General features: G+C 33.1%; 1 protein-coding gene across 4 annotated transcripts in view; it reads right to left on the reverse strand.

Moving 5' to 3' along the window:
- Nucleotides 1-27,347, reverse strand: part of Mettl25 (methyltransferase like 25) — a 107,226-nt gene that overhangs the window by 70,258 nt on the left and 9,621 nt on the right. For all 4 annotated transcript variants that reach the window (XM_026391428.2, XM_026391424.2, XM_026391427.2 and 1 more), the window contains 3 exons: nt 25,616-25,722; nt 17,845-18,444; nt 15,961-16,108 (listed from right to left, as the gene is read on the reverse strand). In XM_026391428.2, the coding sequence (XP_026247213.2) occupies nt 15,961-16,108; nt 17,845-18,444; nt 25,616-25,722 (855 nt within the window). The remainder of the gene's footprint in view (nt 1-15,960; nt 16,109-17,844; nt 18,445-25,615; nt 25,723-27,347) is intronic.

Raw genomic sequence — 27,347 nt, forward strand, 5'->3', positions numbered from 1 at the left:
AAGCTAGATTCATATTTCATTTATCACAATAGTGACTCCTAAATAGTCCAGAACAAATTGTTTGCTATTGTCTGCCTCCGTATACACACTCTCACACACACTCCATACACCCCTGCACACACACAGTTACCTATATCTTACATTTGTTTACCAATAAAAAGTAAGCTATCAAAATTCTAGTGGCACCCGTAATAATTATCTTGGACACTCCTTGCTGTTTTAGATTTTTTTTTCTCCTTGAACTTGTTTAGCCTATAACCCTTACCTTCATTTAATATTTACAACCCAGCTTTCTGCCCTCCTAGATTTGTGTTTGGTTTCCCAAGGTTTTTGTCTGAACTCTATATAATTCATGGATTTTATTTTGAGGTACTTATTGGAGCTCTCTGCACTTTGACTTTGATGTACCTAGATGGGCCATTTGGGGTTCAACTTTTGCTTTGGATCTACAAACTGGCTTCAGAGTAGAGCCCATCTAACTGTGCATGGGAGAAGGTGAAATAAATATGTATTATCTTGAGTATATTTCTATAAATCTTACAGAATTCTACTTGTCTTCTTAAATAATTATTATAAATACATTATTTTCAAACATGCAATTCATTAGAATGCCTGTGGACCTTCTTTTTTTTGTTTTTGTTTTTAATTTTTAATTGATTTTTTAAAAATAAATGACAGTGGAATGCATTACAATCTTACTACACATATACAGCACAATTTTTCATATCTCTGGTTGTATATAAAGTATGTTCACACAAATTCGTGTCTTCATACATGTATTTTGGATAATAATATCCATCACATTCCACCATCCTTGCTAACTCCCTGTCCCCTCCCTTCTCCTGCCACCCCTCTGCCCAAGGCCGAATGTTTTCTCTGATATAAGGAAGCTGATTCATAGTGGGATAGGGAGGGGGAGCATGAGAGGCATGAAGCTTCTTAAAAATATTCAAGTCTTGACCAGCCTATACGGGACCTAGGCTCACAGTAGGCCCTGGTCCACCCCACCAATGGCAGACACCCACCAGAGCTCAGGCTCAGGCACAGGATTGCCTCCTCAACCAGCAGACTACCCAGGAACTCAGGCCCCACTCAGATATGCCCAAACTGACATATGCAGGACCCAGACCCAGGGTAGGTCCCAGTTCACTAACCGACCCCCACAACCTGGGAGCCCAAGCCTAACCCATTTCCATCTTGGGATACTGCAAACATCCTAAAGACAGTGTAAGGCCAACCCTTTCAGCCCCATCTCTGTAAGACATTGCATCCATCTTGGGGTACCTCCACTATTATCTCGAGTTACCTTGGCTATTGCCACCACCATGTTTAGTTGCAGTATCATACAATGAGGGCCACCAGCAGAGTCTGAAAGCCCAACATCAAGGTGAGGTACAGACAATCTGCAGGGGTACTACAAGAATTTAAGGAAGAAACTGTAATATCTGAGAAGATCCACACTGCAAGAAAGGAAGACACATAGACAACATGAATAAACAAGGGAGGAAAGAGCTCCAGAACAAACCAGGACACTATAATAACAGAATCCATGGACAGTGAAATTGATGAAATGCAGAGAAGAAGTTCAGAAGGTTCATAACTAAAATAATCTGTGAATTAAAGAATGATCTAAATGAGCAAATACAAGCAAAAGTTGATTACTCCAACAAAGAAGTAAGAGAGCAAATACAGGTAGCAAAAGATTAATTCAAGAAAGAGAGACTCTGATAAAAACCAGTCAGAAATCCCTGAAATGAAGGAAACAATAAACCAAATAAAAAAGACAAAAGAAAGCATAACCAACAGACAAGATCACTTGGAAGAAAACAACAGATAATGAAGACAAAGTATACAATCTAATTACAGAAGGTAATTAGAAATTATTTTGAAAACTTGTACTCCAATAAAATAGAAAACATCAAAGGCATCAACAAATTTCTCGAAAATAAAGTTAATCACACAGTAAAGATACTAATAAACTATGACCAGAACATCCAAGAATCATGGGACAGCATCAAAAGACCAAATCTAAAGAGTTACTGGGATAGAGGAAAGCACAGTGTTTCATACCAAAGGAATGCACAGTCTCTTCAATGAGATGATATCAGAAAATTTCCCAAGCATGAAGAATGAATAGGAAAACCTAATACAAGATGCTTATAAGACACCAAATATACAAAATTACAACAGATCTACACCAAGGCATATTATAATGAAAATGCCTAGCATACAGAATAAGAATAGAATCTTAAAAGCTCCAAGAGAGGAATCAAATCACATATAGGGGGAGACCAATTCATATTTCAGCAGATTTTTCAACCCAGACCCTCAAAGCCAAGAGATCATGGAACAACATATACCAAGCTCTGAAAGAAAATGGATGCCAACCAAGAATCTTATATCCAGCAAAATTAAGCTTTAGATATGATGATGAAATAAAAACCTTCCATAATAAACAAAAGTTAAATTTAGAACTAGAAAGCTTGATCTACAGAACATACTCGGTAAAATATTCCAAGAAGAGGAAATAAAAACAATGATGAAAATCAGCAGAGGGAGGGACTATACTAAAGGAAAAACTAATCAGAGGAGAAACCAAGTCATTTTAAATACCAACAATAAACAAAAATGACTGAGAATACTAATCATGTCTCAATAATAACCCTGAATGCTAATGGCCTAAACTCACGAATCAAAAGACATAAACTAGTAGAATGGATCAAAAACAAACAAACAAACAAAAAAATCGACCCAACAATATGCTGCCTCCAAGAGACTCATCTCATAGGAAAAGATATATAAAGACTGAAGGTGAAAGGTTGGGAAAAATCATACCATTCACATGGACTGTGGAAGCAAGCAGGGGTTTCTATCGTCATACCAAATAAAGTAGAGGTCAAGCTAAAGTTAATCAAAAGGGATAAAGAAAGACAATACATACTGCTCAAGGGAACTATACACCAACAAGAGTTAACAATTATATATGTCCCAAACAATGGATAATCTACATTCATCAAACAAACTCTTCTCAAATTCAATAGTCAAATAGACCACAACACAATAATTTTGGGTGACTTTAACACTCCTCTTTCACCACTGGATAGATCTTCCAAACAAAGCTGAAAAAAAGAAATTCCAGAACTCAATAACACAACCAATAACTTAGACTTTACTTGACACACATAAAATATTTCATCCTTTAATGAGCGAATACACTTTCTTCTCAGCAGCTCATGGGTTCTTCTTTAAAACAGACCATATACTATGCCACAAAACAACTCTTTCGAAATATAAAAAAGTAGAGCTACTACCCTGTATTCTATCAGATCATAATGGAAGGAAATTAGAAATCAACAATAAAATAAGAAATAAAAGCTACTCCAACACCTGGAGACTAAATAATATGCTACTGAAAGAACAATAGGTTGCAGAAGACATCAAGGAGGAGATTAAAAAAAATTTTAGAGATTAATGAGAACACAGATCCAACATATCGAAATCTCTGGAACACTATGAAGGTAGTTTTAAGAGGAAAGTTCATTGCATGAAGTTCATTCCTTAAAAGAAAAAAAGTCAACAAATAAATGACTTAACATTATATCTCAAAGCCCTAGAAAAAGAACAAATCTATAGTAAAAGCAGAAGAATACAGGAAATAATTAAAATCAGAGCTGAAATCAATGAAATTGAAACAAAAGAAACAATTTTAAAAATTGACAAAAAAGTTGTTTAAAAAAAAAAATGAAATTGACAGTCCCTTAGCCATGCTAATGAAGAAAAGGAGAGAAAACCCAAATTACTAACATGTGATGAAAAAGGAAATATCACAACAGATACTACAGAAATAAAGAAGGAAATTAGAAATTATTTTGAAAACTTGTATGCTGCACCCCTCCCCTGACTCAGGCAATGGCAAGGCCCTACTGAGGTGGATGGCGCAAGGCGTCCATCCTGTGGAGGAGCGCAGTATGTTTCTGGGAATGGGCTGATTTGTTTTTGTATTCCTTTAATACGTATAGTTGCGATTTCTCATATGACCATTAAGTATGAAGGAAAAATCATGACTTTCCCAGTTAATGCAACTACTTCTAAAGCATAGATCTGTTTGCTCTAAATGCAATGATTCAGCTGTGGAGTGTAAATTGTTAATGTCTAAAGAAAAACTCCCTGTATTCCTGTCAAGGAAGTTTTTGAGAAATTAAATTAAAATCTAGAGAAGAAAAATTAATGTTAAGAAGACAGATTAGTGCTTAGTACTAGGCAACTTGTTCTTGTTCCTGTGCACAATGGTTTGTGCTCTTACTTTTGTTTGATTAAAAGTAATAACAAATCAACCACTTGCCATAACCATGGCACCGGTTCCAGTCAGTAAGTCAAGAAAGAATATAGGTATAGGCCAATAGTTTGGGACATTTCTAACTATTACTAAAAGTTAACTAAGCAGAAACAGCTCAAAACAAAATGCGAACTGAAAGTACAAATGCTTGCTTATGCATAAGCCAAGATACATTCTTCTATTCTAATTGTAACTACGTAATATTTTGTTTCTTTGAATAATGATTACTGTTTTGTAACCACAAAGTACTGTAAGCCTGCCAAAATGAAAAGTACATATGATCAACTTCACAAGTAAAGATTGGGATCAACACCTTCACTTTGGTGTCTGTGTTGTTTCTCCACCCCCTCTTTCGCCGACTCCTCACCATCCTTCGTCTCCTGAGACCCCCTGTTGGAGCTGGTCTCCAACACTTGTACTCCAATAAAATAGAAAACATCAAAGGCATCAACAAATTTCTAGAGTTATATGATTTGCCCAAATTGAATCAGGATGATATACATAATTTAAAAACATCAATTTCAAGAGATGAAATAGAACACACCATCAGAAGACTACCAACAAGAAAAGCCCAGGACCAGATGGATACACAGCTGAGTTCTACAAGACCTTTAAAGAAGAACTAATACCAATACTCTTCAATTTATTTCAGGAAATAGAAAAAGAGAGAGCACTTTTAAACTCATTCTATGAGGCCAATCTCACCCTGATTCCAAAACCAGGCAAAAACACATCAGAAAAAGAAAACTTCATACCAATATCTCTAATGAATATAGATACAAAAATTCTCAATAAAGTTCTGGCAAATCAAATATAAAAATGTATCAAAAGATAGTATTCCATGATCAAGTGGGGTTCATTCCAGGAATGCAAGGTTGGTTGAACATATGGAAATCAATAAATGTACTTCATCAATTCAGTAGACTTAAAGATAAGAACCATATGATCATCTCAATAGATGATGAAAAAGCATTCAACAAAATACAGCACTCCTTCATGTTCAAAATACTAGAAAAACTAGGGATAACAGGAATATATCTCAACATTGTAAAAGTTATCTATGCTAAGTCCACGTCAATATCATTTTAAATGGAAAAATATTAAAAGCATTCCCTCTAAAAACTGGAACAAGACAGGGATGCTCTCTTTCACCACTACAATTTAACATAGTTCTTAAAACACTGGCCAGAGCAATTAGATGAAAGAAATTAAAGGGATACACATAAGTAAAGAAGAATTCAAATTAGAACTATTTGCCAACAAAATGATTCTATACCTAGAAGAACCAAAAAATTCCACCAGAAAACTTCTAGAACTAGTAAATGAATTCAGAAAAGTAGCAGGATACAAATATCAACACCTATAAATCAGAGGCATTTCTGTATACCAGTGATAATTCCTGTGAAAGGGAAACAAGAAAAACTACCCCATTTACAACAGAATCAATCAATCAATCAATAAAACACTTAGGAACCAACTTAATGAAAAAGGTGAAAGATCTATATAATGAAAACTATAGAATGCTAAAGAAAGAAATTAAAGAAGACCTTACAAAATGGAAAAATCTACCTTGTTCTTGGATAGGCAGAATTAATAGTGTCAAAATGACTATACTACCAAAAGCACTATACAGATTTAATGCAATTCCAATCAAAATCCCAATGACATTCCTCATAGAAGTAGAAAAAGCAGTCATGAAATTCATCTGGAAAAATTAAGAGACCCAGAGTAACTAAAGCAATCCTTAGCAAGAAGAGTGAAGCAGGTGGCATCACTATACCAGACCATAAACTATACTACAGAGCCATAGTAACAAAAACAGCATGGTATTGGCACCAAAACAGACTGGTATAACAATGGTACAGAATAAAGGACACAGACAAACCCACATAATTACAGTAATCTTATATTTGACAAATGCACCAAAAACTTACATTGAAGAAAAGATAGCCTATTCAATAACTGGTGCTGGGGCAAATAGAAATCCATATGCAACAAAATGAAATTAAACCCCTATGTCTCACCATGCACAAAACTCAACTCAAAGTGGATCAAGGACCTAGGAATCAAAGCAGAGACCTTGCACCTAATGGAAGAAAAAGTAGGCCCAAATCTCCATCATATTGGATTAGGCCCCAACTTCCATAATGAGACTCCTATAGCGCAAGAGTAAATATCAAGAATTAATAAATGGGATGGATTCAAACTTCTCAGGAAAAAGAAACAATCAGTGAGCTGAATAGAGAGTCTACTAATTGGGAACAAATTCTTACCACGCTCACATTAAATAGAGCACTAATCTCTAGAATATATAAAGAACTCAAAAACCTTAACACCAAAAACACAAATAACCTAATCAATAAATGGGCCAAGGAACTGAACAGTCACTTCTCAGAATACAATATACAATCAATCAACAAATATATGGAAAATGTTCAACATTTCTAGCAATTAGAGAAATGCAAATCAAAACTAAGATTTCATCTCACTCCAGTCAGAATGGCATCTATTAAGAATACAAACAACAATAATGTTGGCAAGGATGTAGGGGAAAAGGCACACTCATACATTGCTGGTCGGACTGCAATTGGTGCAGCCAATATGGAAAACAGTTTGGAGAATCCTTGGAAAACTGGGAATGGAACCACCATTTGACCCAGCCACTCCACTCGGTCTAAAACCAAATGACTTAAAATCAGCATACTACAGGGACACAGCCACATCAATGTTTATAGCATCATAATTCACCATAGCTAAACTGTGGAGCCAAATTAAATGCTCTTCTGTTGATAAATGGATAGAAGATGTGGTATATATACACAATGGAATATTATTCAGCATTAAAATAGAATAAAATTACAGCATTTGCAGGTTAATGGATGGAGCTGGAGAATATAATGCTAAGTGAAGTTAGCCAATCTCACAAAACCAAATGCCGAATATTTCTCTGATTTAAGGATGCCAATTCATAATATGCTGTGGGGAGGGGAAGGATTAAATGAACTCTAGATAGGGCAAAGGGGAAAAGGGGAGGAGATAAAGAAAGAGGGAATAGGGGTAGGAAAGATGGTGGAATGTGATGGTCATCATTACCGCAAGTACATGTATGAAGACACAAAGGATGTGACTCTACTTTGTGTACAACCAGAGATATGAAAAATTGTGCTATATATGTGTAATATGAATTGCGATGCATTCTGTTGTCATATATAACAAATTAAAATTTTAAAAAATTGAAAAAACTAATAAATTCAGTAAAGATATAGAATACAAAATCAACATACAAAAAGCAGTAACATTTCTGTACATTTATAATGAACACCTGAAAAAGAAATCAAGAAGACAATTTTATTTAGTACAGCTACAAACAAAGTAAAATATTAGGAATAAATTTATCTGAGAAGATGAAGTAGCTACACACTGAAAACTGTAACACATTGATAAAATAAACCAAAGAAGATACAAATAAGTGGAATGATATCCCATTTTCATGTACTGGAAGAATTCACATTGTTAAAATATTTATATTGCCCAAAGCAATCTACAGATTCAGTGCAATCCCTATCAAAATTCCATGATATTTTTATAGACATAGAAAAATAAATCCATAAATTCATATAGAATCACAAAGGTTTCTGAATAATCAAAACAGTCTAAGGGCTGGAGCTGGGGCTGAGCGGTAGCGCCCTTGCCTGGCATGTTTGAGGCGCTGGGTTTGCTTCTCAGCACCATATATAAATAAATTAACAAATGAAATAAAGGTCAATCAACAACTAAGAAAATATTAAAGAAAGAAAAAAGCAAGCTTAAGCAAAAAGATCAAAACTAGAGGCATCGCACCACCTGCTTTCCAAATCTATTATAAAGCTGTAATAATCAAATAGGATGGTACTGGGGGGGGAAAAGACACATAGGCAATAACACATGAGACATAGAGAGAAGTAAATCCACACATTATTTATGTTTTTTGACAAAAATGTCAATAATATAAAATGGGATAAAGACAGTCTCTTCAATAAATGGTACTGGGGAAACTGAATAATTAAAATGAAATTGGACCCATACCTTACCACATACACAAAAATAACACAAAATGGACAAATGAATTAAAAGAAAGACTTGAAATTATAAAACAACCAGAAGAAAACATAAGGAGAAAGCTTTCTGACATTGATCTAGACAAAGGTGATTTTTGGACATGACCCCAAAAGTATAGGCAATGAAACAGAAATAGACAAATGGGGCTACATCAAACTAAAAGGCTTCTTTACAGCAAAGAAAATAATCAACAGAATGAAAGGCAATCTATAGAATGGGAGAAAATATTCACAAATCAAACCTCTGATAAAGGATTAATTCTAAAGTATGAAAGGAATTCACACTATTCAATGGCAAGAAAATACACTGAATAAAAAATTGGAAAAGGACCTGGAAAGACTTTTTTAAAAGAAGATATACACATGGCCAGAAGGTTTAGGAAAAAATGCTCTACATCATTAGTCATCGGGGAAATGCAAAATTGAAAGCACACAGTATCATCTACATCTATTCAAATAGCTTTTATTAAAAAGATGAAAGACAGCAAAAATTGACAAGAATGTAGAGAAAAGGGAAGCCTTGTATGCTGCTAGTGGAACTGTCACTTGGTACAATCATTATGAAAAAAAGGATTGAGGTTCCTCAGAAAATTAAAAATATAACTATTATCACATAATATAGCAATCGCACTACTGGATATATATCCGAAATACATAAAATCAGTGTCTAAGAGATATCTGCACTCTTATAATCATTGTAGCACTGTTCACAATAGCCAAGAAATAAAACTGGCTTAACTGTCAATCAACAGATGAATGGATAAAGAAAATGTAGACATATACATAATAGGTTATTGTTCAACCTTTTAAATAAGGAAATTTTGTCATTTGTGACAATACAGATGAACCTGAAGAACATAATGTTAAGTGAAATAAACCAGGCACAAAAAGACAAATAAGATGTCACTTATAGGTAAAATATAAAAATGTCAAACTCTTAGAAACAGATGGTAAAATGGCAATTACTCAAGGCTTGCAGGGAATTGGGGGGGATATTGGTCAAATGATAAAAAATTTCAGATACAAAAAATAAGTTCAAGAGATCTAGCTGGCTATGGTAGCATACGCCTGTAATCACAGCAGCTTGGGAGGCTGAGATAGGAGGCTTGTGAGTTCAAAGCCAGCCTCAGCAATGGCAAGGTGCTAAGCAACTCAATGAGACCCTGTTTTTAAATAAAATACAAAAAATGGCTGGGGATGTGGCTCAGTGGTCGAGTGCAATTGAATTCAATCCTGGTTCATGCCTTTCCCGCAAAAAAGAAGAGATCTATTGTACATCATGACTACTATAGCTGATAATACCTATATACTTGAAAATTTCTGAGAGTAGGTTTTAAGTGTTATCACCAAAAAAATCCCCAAACAAACAAACAAAACAAAACAACAACAACAAAAAACTACACAAGTTCTATAGTTTGAAACTAGAGTATCCCCTAAAAGAACATATGTTAAAAAGTCTTAGTCTCCAGCCTGTGGTGCTATTGGAAGGTGGTGGAAGCTTTAAGAGGTGGGGCCTAATGGGAGGAAGTTAGGTCACTGGAGGCATGCCCTTGGAGGGAACACTAGGGCCTTGGCCCCTTCCTGTCTGTCTCTGTGCTTCCTGGCTGCCATGAGGTGAACAGACTTCCTCTGCCACACATTTCCACCATGTTACTGCCTTGCCAAAGCCCCAAAGAAATTGGGTCAAAGAATCATGTATTAAAACCTTTGAAACTGTGATCAAAATAAATCTTTCTTTCTTATAAGTTGATTATGTCAGGTCTTTTGTTACAGTGACAAAAAATTGACTAACAGGTATTGCACATGTTCAATACCTTGATTTGTAGTCATTCTACAATGTATACATGTATCAAAACATGATATACTCTATAAATACATACAATATTGTTTATTAATTAAAAATGAATTTTAAAAAACAATACAAAAATTCACGTCTTATGTCTAGAAATTACATTTCAGGTCAGAAGGTCCACGGCACACTAAAAGGGTCACATTTGATTTAGCTAGACAGCAAGAGTTGAGAAACACTGTTAAAAATTTGCAGAAATGAATATCTTCTTTTTTTTTTTTTCTCTAGCAAAGATAAGATGAGAAGAATAGAGATGGGATGTGGTAAAGAACAGAGTAAGTTACCTCTCCAGCTGGCTTCCCCACATCCTCCCAATTAGCTTTTAAGATGAGAAAATACGGCAGTCCGGAGCTAGACAAAACCACATCATGAACAAAGTTTGCTTTTATTTTTCCTATTTGTTTTTTCTACATTTTCCTCTTCTCTCAATTTCCAAAGTATTTGAGGGTAATCTCGTTGCACACATTTCCACCCATTTCATTATATTTCTCCGTACTGTTTCCTCCTGCTTATCCTTTGTATTTCTAACACACAAAACACCAATCCTCTGTTCATTTCAGGTATATATGAGGAAAGCCAGCAAGACTAAGATATTACATTTGCTTTCCCCCACTGAAGCCTACCATTATCTATTTGATAATCTCAATGATTCCTTGTGGATATTTTTTTTTTGTGGGGGGTGGGTATCAGGGATTGAACCGAGGGGCACTCTACCACTGAGCCACATCCCCAGACCTATTTTATATTTTATTTAGAGACAGGATCTCACTGAGTTGCTTAGTGCCTCACAGTTGCTAAGGATGGCTCTGAACTCATAATCCTCCTGTCTCAGCTTCCCAAGCCTCTGGGATTATAGGCTTGTGCCATTGCGCCTGGTTCCTTGTGGATATTTTTGATTGGAAGATGTTACCATGAATTGGCTATGCCTACAGGGAGGGAAAATAAAGAGTCTATAGCAACCAGTTTGTGTTCTAAACACACTTTTCAAGACTTCTTTTTTTTTTTTTCAAATTAAAAAATTTTGTGTTTTTTTTTTATTTGTCTTTTTTTTTTTAATTGGTTGTTCAAAACATTACAAAGATTGCAGAAAAGACTTCTTTTTATCTGAATCCTGAGACCAAAATGTCCTATTAACTCACAGTGAACAATGGTTAACTTCCACTCTAGTAAGGAATGGCAAAATTGCCTTTAACCAGGTAGGATCGAAGACCAATTCTCAAGAATATGTTAACAGAGGCTTCCATTTCTAGTATGCAAAAATTTGGAAGTATTTTGTTTAACTAATTTACTTAGAATTTTCCAAAGAATATCTTGTAAATTACTGAGTTCTAATAAGTCAACTAAGTGAACCAAGAAAAGGTTGTGGGGAAACAGGTTATAACATAAACTGAAATGAAAAAGGATGCCTCATTTGCTCTACAAATTGTGCCTTTTTTCAGAATTGATTATTAGGATTATCACTGTCTGTGAGAAAGATATGAGGAAATATACAACAGGAAAAAAGAGAGTTACAAAAAGAAATAATTAATATGAAAGTCAAGAGAAGGAAATTTGACTTGAAACACTTATTACCCCACGTCTTTATTTACTGAGCTATATGCTCCTCTGCAATAAAACGACACTGTTATAATATCTTAAGAGCATTTACTACACTATTTTGAAACTAATGTCTGAGGATAAGATGACAAAGATAAACTCTGGTGCCATATTTTGTGATCTCTAAATTTTACATTGAACCCATCATCTGTTCAGTAAATTTTGATTTAAGAGTATCACTCAGCCATAAAGAAGAACGGAATTAAAGCATTTGCCAGTAAATCGAACTGGGAAGTGTCATACTAAGTCTAGTAAGCCCATCCCCCAAAACCAAAGGCCAAATGTTCTCTCTGATATGTGGATGCTAACACACAATAAGGGGTAGGGGAGGGTGGAGAACTGAAATTCACTGGATTAGACAAAGGGGAATGAAGGGAACAGAGAGAACATGGGAATAGGAAAGACAGTAGAATGAATTGGACATAACTTTCCTACATTCATATACAAATACATGACCAGTGTAACTCCACATCACGTTCAACTACAAGAATGGGATCCTAATTAGAATCAGTTATACTCCATGTATGTATAATATGTCAAAATACATTCTATTGTTATGTACATTTAAAAAAGAACAAAGAAAATTTTAAAAAAGAAAGAATTCAGTACTATAGCTAAACATGGGGAGCAAAAAAACACAACAAAGAGTACCACTTTAGGCAAATATTAACTTTTAGGACTAAATAAATATAGTGTATAAAATAATCTTGGGATCATTAAAAAGACTAAGTGAACATTTTCTGTACTGATGGAAAAATCACCAAATATATTATGTGAGATCAAGGATAAGTAAGATACTGGAAAAGTTTACATATTTGTTTCCCTAAAACATAAGAATATAGTATGTGTATGTGTGTATATATACTATATCCTGGGAAGGTTAGGGGGTAAGAAGTTTGTATTTTCATTTTTTTCTGTTATTTGTATTTTTCTTGTCTAAATAAATTTTTACATTTTTTTTTCTTTTTGGTAAGTTACTAGCAAGTATTACCTGGTTCCTAGAATAAAGAACTTTAAAAATAAACAAAAAGGTTTTCTGAGGTAAAGATATGTTTCTGTATCACCAACACTTAGAATAGTACACAGTTGGCATTCAATGAATGTTTACTGGGTTAAGATCTGCTTGTCATCTATTTAGTTTCTAATATTTCCCACTATTGACTTTGAATGAGCCCCTCTTCAATTTCCTTTTATCATATAAAAAGTGCCAAATACAATCCCTTAAAAATAGTAGTAGTAAATATAAGTTTATTCACTTCAATCATATTCTCTCTTACTTGTATGAAATGCAGCTGCCAAGGTAGGGAACAGTGATTTTTTTTTCTTTATTCATATTTTTAATTGGTGAATTATAGTAGTATATAATGATATAGTTTATTGTAATATATTCAGATGTGCACACAATGTAACAATATAATTTAGCCAATATCAATCCCCAGTACTTTCTCCCTCCCTCCTGCCTCCCATCCCCCTGGTCCCTTTCTTCTATTGATCTTGTTATGATTTTCATGAGATACCTGCCCTCTTTCTTCTCTTTCTTCCTCTTAGCTTCCATATATGAGAAAAAACAATGACCCTTGACCTTCTGAGTTTGGTTTATTTGACTTAACATAATGGTCTCTACCTTTATCCATTTTCCTGAAAATTACATAATTTTACTTTTAGTTGAATAAAGCTCTATTGTAGTCACTTATTTTCAATGATCTATTCAATACCCATCATACAAACAATCTACATCAATCATGTTTAAGTTAAACATGACTGGTTAATGTGCTTAGTTTGGAAGACACAAAAGTATATAAATATGCTATAGGCTCATCTATAAACTTAAGTGTCTATACACTGAAGGCTCATCAATTTATCAAATCTTTCCTTGATAGGAAAGAAATGGAAGTGACAAAATATGTGGGTATACCAACCTTCCTTTTTCCTTTCAGGCTCTTCAAAGGAACTCTTTATCTAACCTGTCCTATTTAAATTCATTTTAATTAGAATATATGGTCAATGAATACTTCTTAACTATTTAACACAATAATCTACTAGAAAAGGTACCTGAAGAGTGATTTAAAATAGACTGTCAAAGGAATAACGTTTTAATTTTCTTCAATCCTGGCAAGGAGCTTCTGCCAATCTCTTTATGAATAGGATTGAACAAGATACCAATGAAAAATGCACCACTGCTGATACCTTCCAGTTGCCATAAAATAGTGATTTTCACCTTAACTGGACTCTTTACATATTTGACAAATATCAGAAGAAATAAAATTATCATATCCTACAACTACACAATGAACTTTGATTTAAACATGTTAGGAAAGAAACATCTCAGATCAGCTTGACTGGCTCTAGGAATCACTCCAAAAGAAAAATAAGGTGGGGACAGTGGAGAAAATAGTGTGCAAGAGTGGAGTACATTGCTCAAAAAAGAGGATGTCATTCTTAGTGGGGAAGTACTGAGGCTAGGTCTGAGACCTGAAAGTACAGAACTGTTTGCTAAGGTCCAGAAGGACCAGTGATGGCAGTTTAAAGAAGATATTGCCTGAAGAACAGAGAACGGCATCTTGGAAGAAGGCATCCTTAGGAGCAATGATGATGAACTGAAAGAAGGAAGCAGGCAGCTGAAACTAAAGACCCTAAAAGGTAGGAGGGTATCTCTGAATTTAAAGACAAGAAACATTTACCTCTGCCTCTAAATTGGGCCAATATTAAATTGCATTTCATTGTACGACAGATTAGAAAGCACATGAACAAAGACCCAAATGATATACTCCAGAAGCCAATGCTTATCTATCTAGAGTTGTTTAATATTACTGATTAAGAAAACTATTACACATTTAAAATTTAAAAAGCTATAGAACTGTGATTTCATTCAAGATTTTTCTCCTTTATTTCCTTTAGGAGAGATACATAAAAATATTGTAAGGTATCAGAGTATATAATTTAATAGAAACATTTTCTTATTCTATTTTTAAGTTTACTTTTTTCCTCTAATATTCACATTGAATATTTTTGTACTTAGCTTAGCACTCATTTATTTTCCATATAAATTAAGCAATAGCTAACTTTTTGCCAATTGTTTTTTCCTTCATTCTATCTCTTTGTATTCATAATTTTACTTTTAGGCATCTTTCCTATAAGATACTTTTCAAAACCCGGACAAAGTAATTCTAATTCAATTAACTCTATTTCATAAAACATTCTGCCACTTCCAAAGATGGTTTCACTTAGTCTCACTTCAATAGACTTCTATAATTATTACTTTAACCTCCTGGACCTGACTAAATGAAAATAATGAAAATTTCACATTCAACTGGGCTTTAATATTAAGAATAAGAATAAATAAGATCATCCTTATGTACACAACTTTCTGATCTAAAAATTCATTGAACTAATATAAAAGAGAACTGCTAATATTAATAGACTAACCATGTAATCTGAAGCTTCAGTTCTGAACACATATTTTATGGAGAAATTTAACATATAAAATGTACTCATCAGGAACTCTGGATGAAGGGCTATGAGGTGCTTCAAATTCCCCAACCTATTTTGTACTTTGCTCTGCAGGCATCTAAATCCAGGGAGCATAATTTGAGTACAATTATTTTAATGCAAGCAGTCTTGTAGTTTTCTAAAATCTTGGTGGGCTAACTCTTCAACTATTATTTTATTTTAGAAATATCAATATTCCTTTGGAAATGGAGAAGGCTATGGAAATGAAAGCAAACCTTGAAACACTATTCATGAAAAAATAACTTAGCTTTAATGTCTCAGTAAATGCATACCTCACAAGATTTTTAAACAGAAGTTCTCTAAAATATGTATCACATAAAATTTTCAAATATTTGCAAAGCTTTCAGGACAAATTAGACCATTTTATGAGCAAATAAACCATACTGAAATATATAAAGTGATGCTGCATCAAATTTCAAATATACCATAATATTAAATTTGCAAGGAAATCAGATGTAATCTTAAATATTAATTCAAATTACAACAATGGCAAAAAGAAAAAAAGTGTGTGAAATAAAAAAACAGCCCTTTTTACTCAAATAATTAAAAAGTTATGATGGAGAACTTTGTACCTTTATGCTCATTTTCAAACTCTTCAGATAAGAGGTGGTAGCAACAACCCACACTGCAAACTCCCTTGATTTCTGAATTGGAAGCAAATATTCGCAGAGTATTTGAAGCAAGATCACCACAAGTATGTAGACCCACCATTAAACATTCCTTTAAAGAAGAAAAATAAGTTTTGGCAATTAAAAGGAGGGTTAAAAACAATTCAAGTTAAGATTTTAAAGATCCATTTGAATATGCAAAGCTTTATAATAAGTAATTTTTATACTTTTTTTTTTTATAAAGGCTGTGATCTCTTAACATGACTTTTGAGTTTCTTTCAGTGTCTTTTTTTTTTTTTTTTTTTTTTGTATCAGGGACTGAACTCAGGGCCACTTGACTACTGAGCCACAACTCTAGCCCTAATTTGTATTTTATTTAGAGAGTGTTTTGGGTTATTTATCCATTTGTATTCCTCTGACCTCTTTTACAATCAAGTTGCAACACTTTTTTTGAAGGGATATTATAATCATTTTGCTTTTCTTGTTAATTAGATAGTTTGGATAAGTTTTTCCATGCTACAGTACTATAAATAAAAAAATTCAGTCAGGAAAGGTTTATTGTTAATTAAGGAAGTGAATAACAGTTATACATTTCTCTCTTTAAGCTTAGCTGAACTCTCATTAAAGAAAATTACAATAACATTGAATCTCACTGTTTACTGTATTTATCATATAGAATTATTATTAGCAGGTAGCAGCTAGGAGACAAAGGCACATAAATAAAACTCTATTCTAATAGTAAAATCTTTAAGTATTGTTTGTCAGGGGAGGGATAATAGGAAGATTGGTTAATTTGGGTTATTAAATTGATTTATTACAGGATCCAAGAAATAGTCTTGTATTTTATTTTAAATAATTCTTCTGAGTTTATTTTTATTGTCTATTTTCAAATATTTCAAATAGATTTGGAGAAACTTGAAAAAAGTGACAATAGTCACTAAAAATTCTAAAGTTGGGTTAAATTAGTGGGGTCATTTAACCTAAAGACCAAACCTAATAATTGGATTCATATATAAAATGAAAACAATTCATGAGGATTAACTAGGTTCCTTTCATTGGTGTTTTTCAAAAATATGTTGGAAAAGAAAAATTTCACTTTTTAAAAAATGGCAAAACTCTAGTCAGTTACCAAAAAAGGATTTAAATTTATGAACAACTCTGATATCTTTTGTTTCCTTCCTTTGGGGAAGAATTTCTAAAAACTTTAACAAGGTAAAATAACACAATTCTAAAAGCTATCTTGTTTTGAAAGGAGTTAAGCCAAATGATCATTAGAAGCTTCTTTATATCATTCAAACCTGCAAGAATATCCAGAAGTTATTTTTACTCAAAAGAAATCACATATTTGATCACCAAGTCTAACATTAAACATAATTTTGTTCTAGATACTTCTTTACTTTAAGTACGCGTTTCATCTCAAAGAAATGCAAGTGTTGAAGGTGATACATATGCTAATTTGCCAGATTTGATCATTATACCATGTATACATATGTACATTGTACTCCATAAACATGTAAAATTTTTGTGTCAATTAAAAATAAATCTTATAAAAACACATAAGACTTTTCTTCTATTAGAATTTAAATAATCCCCAAGTTGGAGATAGAGACTTAGCTTACTAAAACTGAAATTAGAAGAGGGTACTCTATTCTGGAATGTGTTCTTGGCAGATTTTAACAGCTGAAAGTATAATGAACGCCTGGTTAGGGTTTTATTTTCTTGGTCTTTTAGAAAAATGTAATCAGATTAAAATTAATGTAAAATGTAAAATTACATTAATAAGCTATTAAAATTAAATTCTGTTTACAGCATTTTTGTAAATCAAATAGAATTTAAAAGTCAAATCACCTCTAGATCTTTAATAATGTCATGTAGTTCAGAATCAGCAGTGATAAAAGAGGTTAACGGTGAATATATATTTGATTCGTTTGACTTTGATGCCAATTTTCTTCTCTCTTTATTTGCTTCAGAAATTTCTCTGTTGATTATTTGAGATGAAGAGTTTGTCTCTACAGCATTGATAGGTAAAAAGTCTATCAGAGAAAAGGAATTTTCAAAACACAAATTATCTTCTCCATGTGGTTGAGCGTGTAGGTTTTCCATTTGTTTTCTGATGTCAGAAATTACAGAGCCTGAAAAATCTGACAAATAATCTGAGGGAGACATTTTTTCTTGATTTGCAGAACTGTTATTATATGTTTCTTCAACGTTTGCATTATACTTAATTTCATTTTGCACTTTCCTTTCTTTTGCCATTTTTAAGGCCACTCCATTCACATCTACTCTTGATTGAGTATGATAGTGTTTCCAATGTTTCTTCAATTTCCTGTTTCTCTCCTTAGCCCCGTGAGTATTGGTATTTGAAGAATCAATTCCATAAACTTTTAAGCCATACTTCAAGGACAAAAAGGAGCTTAAATAGCCTTTCCCAGAACCCAGGTCAATAACCTAAAGTAAGAAAAATGGAATGAATTAAGTAATTTTAGTCAGTTTGTAATAGAAAGCATTCTGGATATTTTTTAAAGCAAGTAAACAAATGAATTATACATTTACACAGCCTGTTGTATTTGCTATTTTTCTTTAAAAAAACATTTTTATTAAACATTTCCTATAAGTTTTAGTTAGCATAATAAACCAAGAAAAATAAGTAAAAGATGAATGTTGGAAGAAGAAAAATATCTTTATTCAAAGATGACATGACTGTATCCAAAGCAAATCTCTGAATAGAAAAAACTAACAGAAATAGTAGGTGAATTTAGCAACACTTTAGGATACAAAAGGCAATGGAAACTAACAATGAACCATCAGAACATATATAATAGAGTAGTAATAAATAGTTACAAGGCAAAATTTTAAAACATTTCAATTAAGACAGTATAACAATAGAATATCCGGGAATAAACTAACAAAGGGCATATAAGACCCACACACTAAAAACTATAAAATCCCATAAAAAATTTAGAAAGTCTAGCCAGGCATGGTGGTGCACACCTATAATCCCACTGGCTAGGGAGGCTGAGGCAGGAAGATCCAGATTTCAAAGCCAGCCTCAGCAATGAGGAGAAGCTACGCAACTCAGTGAGACCTGTCTTTAAATAAAATACAAATAGGGCTGAGGGTGTGGCTTAGGGTTCAAGTGCCCCTGAGTTGAATCCCTGGTATACAAAACAAAACAAAACAAAACAAAAACTTAGAAAGCCTAAATAAAAAGATATATCATATTCACGAAATAACAAGCCAAATGCTGAGATGGAAATTCTCTTTAAGTCGACTTAAAGATTTCAACATAATCCTAATAAAAATACTAGAAGGGCTTTTTAAGGAAAATCATGAGCAGATATTACAATTTATATGGAAAGAGAAAGTTCCTAGAATAACAAAAATGATTTTGAAAAAGAATAGGTCAAAGAATATTACTGATTCAAGAATTAATGTAAAACTACACTAATCAAAAGAGTTTAGTAATGATATAAAATGGACATAAAATCAATAGGAAAAAAAAGTCTGGAAATAGACTAAATAGACTACTGATTTCTGCCAACTGCCTAAGGAAAAGATGATAGTCTTTTCAAAAACTTGTAGGTAAAATCGAATGTGTGACAGGAAAAAAATGAACTTTTCCTGTCACACATCAAACACAAAGATTAATAAAAAGTGAATCACAGATTTAAATAACACAGTTAAAACTATTGAGTTGTGGAAGAAACATGAGAAAAATCTCTTGTGATTTTGGGATAGGCTAAGATTTCTTATATAGGACGAAAATTCATGTATAACAAAAAAATAGTTAAAACTTCATTAAAATAAAACTTTAGCTATTCAAAATTTATAGTTCAAAAGGAAAATCAATATTTTCAAAACATGTAACTGAAAAAGGGTTTGTGTACCTAGAACATGAAAAAGTCTTACAAGTCAATAATAAGAGGACAAGCAATTCAATTAGAAAATAGGCAAAATATGTGAACATACACTTTACAAAATGATATACAAATGGTCAATATGAAGATGCCTGATGTTAGCCGTCATTAGAGAAATGTAAATTAAAGCTACAATGAGATACACAAATGTCAAATGCTATTGTCACATAGAATGACATGGAGCAAATTACATTCTATGCATGCATGTATCAAAATGAACTCCACTATTATGTGCTATTAAAACTTTTTAAAAAGTACAAAACTAAAAAAAATATGTAATAGAACATTTATATACAAAGATTAAAAAAATAGTTTACTACAAATTGATACATACATTTAACATATAACCTACCAATCTCAATCCTAGCTCTTTACCCAAAAGAAATGAAATATGTCCACATACAGTCTTGTATGTGAATATTCATAGCAGGAAAAAAAAAGGGGGGGGAAACAACTCAAAGTCTATCAACTTGTGAATGGAAAAATAAATTATGTTATACCCATATTACAACATAATTTCATAAGAAAGCAAAAAGTTATCAATATAAACAACACTTATGGTTCTCAAAAGCTATGTACACGGTGAAAGAACTCAAAACACAAAATTCTATATACTATAATTCCATTTATACCATGTTCTAGAAAAGTCAAAACTACAAGCAGATTAGTGGTTCCCTGAGAATGAAGAAGAAAGTATCCTACAGAATGGTATAAGGAAACATTTTTATAACTGTATATAATCACCGAAACTCATCAAACCTTAAGTTGGTGAATATCTAAACTATACCTTAAAAAATATAAAGATAAGAAAAAAATAAATTATAAGTTTTTATTGCCATAAGAAATAAATGAACACATACAGAAATACTATTATGTTAGTTAGCTTTGCATTGCTGTGACTAACATTGAACAAAAACATCTTACAGGAAGAAAAGTTTACATTGGCTTATGGTTTCAGAACTTCAGTACATGGTTGGCTGACTCAATAGCTATGGGCCTAAGGTGAGGCACAAAATCATGGCAGAAGGGTATTGCAGAGAAAAGCTGCTACTTAGTTCATGGGAACCAAGAAGCTGTAATAGCTTGAGTGCAAGAAGCCAGCAATAACATAATCCTCAAAAATGATACCCCCTTAATGATTTACTTCCTCCAGTCATGGCCTACCTGTCTATAGTTACCACCCACGAATCCACATTATTTATCGATCAATTGGATTAAACCAATACATGGATTTAAGCCACAGGTCATTATCTAATGATTTCACCTCTGAATATTCCTATTTATCTCACACATAAACTTTTGGGGGACATCTCACATACAAACCATAACAACTATCATAACAAACCATTACCTAATCTTATTATTTACACACACACACACACACACACACACACACACACACACACATCTTTAATTCCTAAAGTTAATTAAACTCTGACATTAGTATAAACTACTCTAGGAAACACTTCTATATGTAAATCAATGAATGCCATTAAGTCCTAACAAATTTCATGATCTTAAAATTAGACAAGTTCAAAGCTAAGACTCCAAAATTTCCATAAATAAGAAATTAATTTACAAACATTCCTCCATACCTATTTTATACTAATTCTGAAGCTAAGTATTATGAGAAGTAGAGAAGTATTTTATGTATGTATGTGCATGTATGTATATACCATACATATTTACTGTAAGGAACAAAACTCTAACTGAAGATTCAATAGCTGTACTCAAATGCAAGGTCTATACAATAACATCTTACTTTAAGGAAATAAAATCTAACTGAATTTCTGAATTTACCATATTTCTATTCATAAATGCAAAGGTTATATAGTAGAACCTTATTAATAAATTCCGATGTTTCTTAATCTCATGAGAAAGCGAAGTTCTCCATCCCCTTCTTCCTATAAAACACACTAATGATGCCAATGACAAGCTTAATGTTTGTAATTGGTGTGCTGCTTTGTAAAACACCAGCACATTTGTTCCCTTAAATCTAAAAATGTTTGCTTCCAAGAAGTAATTGATTTTGTTCCTAGAACTGTTTACCATTCTACTGAATCAAGAAAGTTCTAGCTGTAAGTAACACCACACAAAGTTTTGAACAATGAAGAAACTTCATTACTTCACTTAATAAGAAATGTTGAAGTAGAACGCACCTTTGGGAGACTGACTATGCCCTGCCTCTGTACCAGTTGATTTTTATTTATTTGGATGCAAGATGGCTATAGAAACTCTAAAAAAAAATCATGTAGTTTAATTCCTAAGATTTTTTTTTTAATTAGGACAAACTTTCCTAGCAGGTCTGCACTTGTACCTTATTGACCTCAATTACCTTCCCCCTCCAAACTGGTATTACAATAACATACAGATGGTTAGCAACAGAAAGAAAAATTCTGCAATTAAGTTCCACTGATAGGAATATAGAAGCCGTGCAACTTTCTGCTTTCAAATAATCTTGCTCAAATAGCAAAATCCAATAATCATAATGTCCAACACCCTTAGCCACAATAGAATTTTCCTTCCTGGATCATCTGCACTAGTCTATAGGTTTGAAGACAAATGAGTCTCTAAACTAGTAAGTGGTAAGAGAGATCTCCTATTGTCCTAATTCTGTTAAGGAGAGTAATTAGAAACATTAGTACACATAATAGTTAAATTTCTTCATAATATTACTATGGTACTATTTTTTAGATAGATGAGCTACATTTTACAGACTAACCTACAGATTTACCATTCTAGGGTAATGGCTCTGAAATTTATAACTCCAGTGTGGAATTCTGATATGAATTCCAGACTCACAAATCCAATACTCTACCTGACATTTCCACTTGAATATGTAATAAGTATCTCAAATTGAAACTGATCTATTGATATTCTCTGTAAAACTTGCCTCTCCCATAATCTTTTTCATCAAAGTTAATAATACCTCATTTCCAGACAGAGAACAGAACTCCTTCTTTTTCTCATCATCTACATGTTAATTTTGAGCAAATCCATAAACTGATCATTTACCAAAGCTTTGCAAACCAACTTTATTCTAAATCTGATAACTGTAACAGCTTGGCTTTCTCAGTGGTCTCCCTGATCCTACCTTTCTCACCCTGATTCTGTTCTCAACAGAAAAATGCAAAGTCTGATCATACCATTCCTTTCATCAAAACCCTCATTGCCTTTTTGATCTTATCTCTTAATGACTAGCTTTGTTAGTAAGTTGGGGTTACAGCCCCAGTCCTTTTTAAATATTTTATCTACAGACAGGATCTTGCTGAATTGCTTAGGATTTTGTTAAATTGCTGAGGTTGGCTTTGAACTCAAAATCCTCCTACCTCAACCTCTTGAAGCACTAGGATTACAGGCTTGCTCCACTGTGCCCAGCCTAAATTGTTTGCTTTAACTCTGGAAGCATCTACTTAAATAGGAGCTAGTTTCTTAAAGGAATCAGTTTACATGTCTAAAAACAGTGAAGTAGAGAATCAAAGACAGTCGATCTATTTTCTTCATAAAACGACACAGAAGAAAAAAAAGATCCAGTGGCTGCAATGGCTTTCTTCTCATTCAGAATAAAAAAGCCAAATGATGATCACAAAGGCCTCCAATAATCTATAACTTCATAATCTTCCCTTTCCCACCCCAACCTCAGCTGTTATTTTTCTCTTATTCACTCCATTGGTGTCTATTTGGCTTCCTGGCTATTCCGAGAACTAAGTAGTCACATTCCCACTTCAGTGCCACCTAACACATTCATTTCATTTGAAAACCCTTTCCTTCAGATATTTTGAAGTTTCTGTATCTTCTAAAAGAGGTATTAACTCATATTATCCTTACAAAGAGGTCTTACTTGCCTTATCTTCTGATTAACCCCTCCCTTCCCCTTTTCTTTCCTCTTTAAAATGTTTTAACATATATAACAAAAAATACTTAGAATCTTTTTATTGTCTAGTTGTCCTTATTAAAATATAAATGCCATGAGGGCAAAAGTACTTTTTATTTATTGCTATGTGTTCAGTGTTTTAAACAATGCCTCTGAAACACGGTAGGAGCTAAAGAAAATATTGGTTAAATGAACGAATACAAGAACATGTGCAAAATATGCAAAGGGATGCACATATTTAAGAAATTCAAATCAAGAAGGCTTGGTAATATGAGTGTGAGAGGTAAAGTTTTGGGCATTCCAGTGGTGCTATGGAAGAGGTAGAAATGAATTTCTTTTTTCTTTTCTACTTCCCTATGATTACTGCTAAGGTTAAGTATTTCAGAATCTCAGCCTCAGTCTACCAAATCTGTATTTATTTAATCTCCATTTAAAAAGTATAATTACTATACACAGAAAACATTTAAATGTAAACATTAAGAGAATCAAATAATAAGATCATTAAGTGATTTCAAGAGAAAAATCTTAGTGTCCTTAGTGCTAAGGACACTCTAATCTGTAGTAATTTGCACCTTATCAGAATCACAAATTTTAGATTTGTTTCATTCAATAGATATAATTTTCACCACTATAAAAAAGTTTTCTTAAAAAAGGCCTAACATGGTACATTAAGCTATTTAAAAATATTTTGTATGTACTTTATAAATACAAATAAATCTAGTTTATCAACTTAAATTTATTTACTATTACATAGTATTTTACATAAAAATAAACATAACACACACAGAGAGAGATAAATAAATATAAATAAAGTTATAGAGTAAATATCCCTCATTTTTGTTTGTGTTACCCCAGAGGCAGATCTGTCAACAAAGACTGAAGTGAAAGTGATCTATTTGGTAGTAAAACACAGGAAGGGAAATAAAAAAGAGAAAAATAGAAAAAATAGCAGCCCAATAAAGGTGTTTTTTTAAACAAGATAACATAATACTTTAGGGCAACTTGGGTTTAATCCCACTCAGAAGCTGAGGACTAGGGTAAAACACATATCTAAGAATCATCTGTTATCGTTTAGTATTAGGTGTCCCCTAAAAGCTCATGTGTGAGATGATGCAAGAAGGTTTAGAGATGAAATGATTGGGTTATGAGAGCCTTAACCCAATCAGTGAATTAATCTGATGGTAGGGATTAATTGAGTGATAACTGAAGGCAGGTATGGTGTGGTTGGAAGAGGTGGGATATTGGAGATGTTCCTCTGGGGTATATATTTTGTACCTGGTGAGTGGAGTCTCTCTCTTTCTGCTTCCTGGGTGCTTTTCTCTGCCACCCTCTTCCTCCATGATGTTCTGTCTCACCTAAAGTACGAAACAATGGAGCTGGCTGTCTATGGACCGAAACCTCTGAAACTGTGAGCCCCTAAATAAACTTTTCCTCCTATAATTGTTCTTGTCAGGTCTTAGTCACAGCAGCAAGAAAGCGGACTAAAATATCATACCACCTGAAATGTTACATCAGTTATTGGTTCAAGGCTATAGAGGGGAGGAATTAATTTCCAGAACTTATATATGAGCAGTACTTGTTTTAGCAGCAGGAGAAAGCCCACAGGAAAGAAATGGTGATAGTGCAAGTATAAACCAGTCTAGCACACTATGACATGGTAAGACCCGAGAGTAACTGGATTAAAAGTGCCCTACAGCAACTTCTATTTCCATGATTACAGGCATATGCCTCAAATTTACAATCCTCCTGCCTCAGTCTCCAGAATTGCTGAGAATATAGGCATGCCCAATCATACCTGGCTAGTAAAAATACAGGGAAATAGTCTTACCTGCTTTACTCCATAGTAATCAGTAATACTGCAGATCAGCTGTGACATTGCCTGAACTTCATGAGATTTTTTCATATTCATAAACTCAACTGGCTTCAAATTTTCAGCTAAATGAAAATAAAACAAAACTGAAATAACACTTCTAAAGCAAAATTTAATTTAATAGAATTAAAATTATCAGTCAATGCTCATTTTTTGGAATTAAATATGAAAATAAGATAGAAATTCTATTGTGGTATCTGATAGATTTCTATTCCTTAGCTGCTATGAATCTAATTTGAATAAAGATCTACATATCATTAAAAATGTCCCTTGATACAAGCAGTTAATGATAAAGACTGAAAAACTATACTACAAAAGAAACTTTTTCATTAAGAGACGACTTAAGAGTGGAAAGGCCAGCAACAAAATGGGAAAAAATATTTCCAATACATACAACTACAAAAACAAAATGAATTTCTATATATCAATAAGTACCTGTACTGTCTAGTAGAGTAGCTACTAACCATGCATGATTATTTAAATTTGCATTTAAAAAATTCAAATAAAATTGCAAATTGTTTCTGAGCTGCATTAGGCACACTTAAAATGCTCAAAAACCATGTTGTTTTCTATTGTCCCAAGAATCAAAGATACATATTTCTATATCAATGCAGAACATCACATAGGGTGGTGCATTATGGTATATACTCTACATTATAAAAGTGGCCAAAGAGCATGTGACAAAGTAGTTAACATCATCACACATGTGAGAGTCGGGCAGTAGGGAACTGAAATGTAGTGCTGGGATGATTATTATAGTACAACAGTTTTGTTCACTTTGGGTTCCAAAATGCAGTCCTTAACCATTATAATCAAGGGAAGGGCCAACAGTGCTATCCTTGATACAGAGCCCATTCAGTTATTGCCAGTCAGCAACATCTGAGATTAAAGCTCAGTGAACTTCTATACAGCTTCTATAGCAATGTTGCTGGTAAACTTATTTAGCAACTGGAATACCCCTACCAAGAGCCATGATTTATCAAAAAGCCCTCTGTTTTGCTGCAGGAGAAACTATGAAATAATTTTGCTTAAAATGATTAAAGAGATTAATGAAAAAGATTAAAATAATGAAAGAATTACATTTAAAGGGAAAAAGCTCCCTTTACAAATGATAACTCCAGTGGATTCATTTTTAACAAGTAAGCAAACTTATTTTCATGAGTAATGGGTGAAAATTACATGTGTCTCCTAGTATCATGAATGAGAAAGGGATTATGTTAAGTAGTCTTCAGGTAAAAAATGTATAACCTGAATCTAATCATAGGGAAATAATCAAACAGACCCAGCCTATATGCATTGAAAATATCAGTGTCAGGAAAAACAAAAGGCAGGCTGAGGAACTGTTCTAGACTAAAGAATTAAACATAAAACTAAATACCACACACAAGCTTGGACTGATTTCAATACTAAGGAAAAAAACTGGCCATACAAATATTTTTAAGAAACTTAAAAGAAATCTGAATACAGATTGCTTATTAGATAGTATTACTCTAGCAATGTTAGATTGCTTATTAGACAGTATTACGCTAGCAAGATTAGAGTCCTAAGTGTGTTCATGTGTTATGAGATGTTTAGGAAATGTCCTTGTTCTTGAAAGATATATACTGAAGTACTTGAGGGTAAAGTGTTATGATATATGTAATTTATGTTCAAAGGATTCAGATAAAAGGCTGAATGTGCATGCATGTGT

The sequence above is a fragment of the Urocitellus parryii genome, chromosome 5 (assembly GCF_045843805.1).
Source record: "Urocitellus parryii isolate mUroPar1 chromosome 5, mUroPar1.hap1, whole genome shotgun sequence".
Taxonomy (NCBI): domain Eukaryota; kingdom Metazoa; phylum Chordata; class Mammalia; order Rodentia; family Sciuridae; genus Urocitellus; species Urocitellus parryii.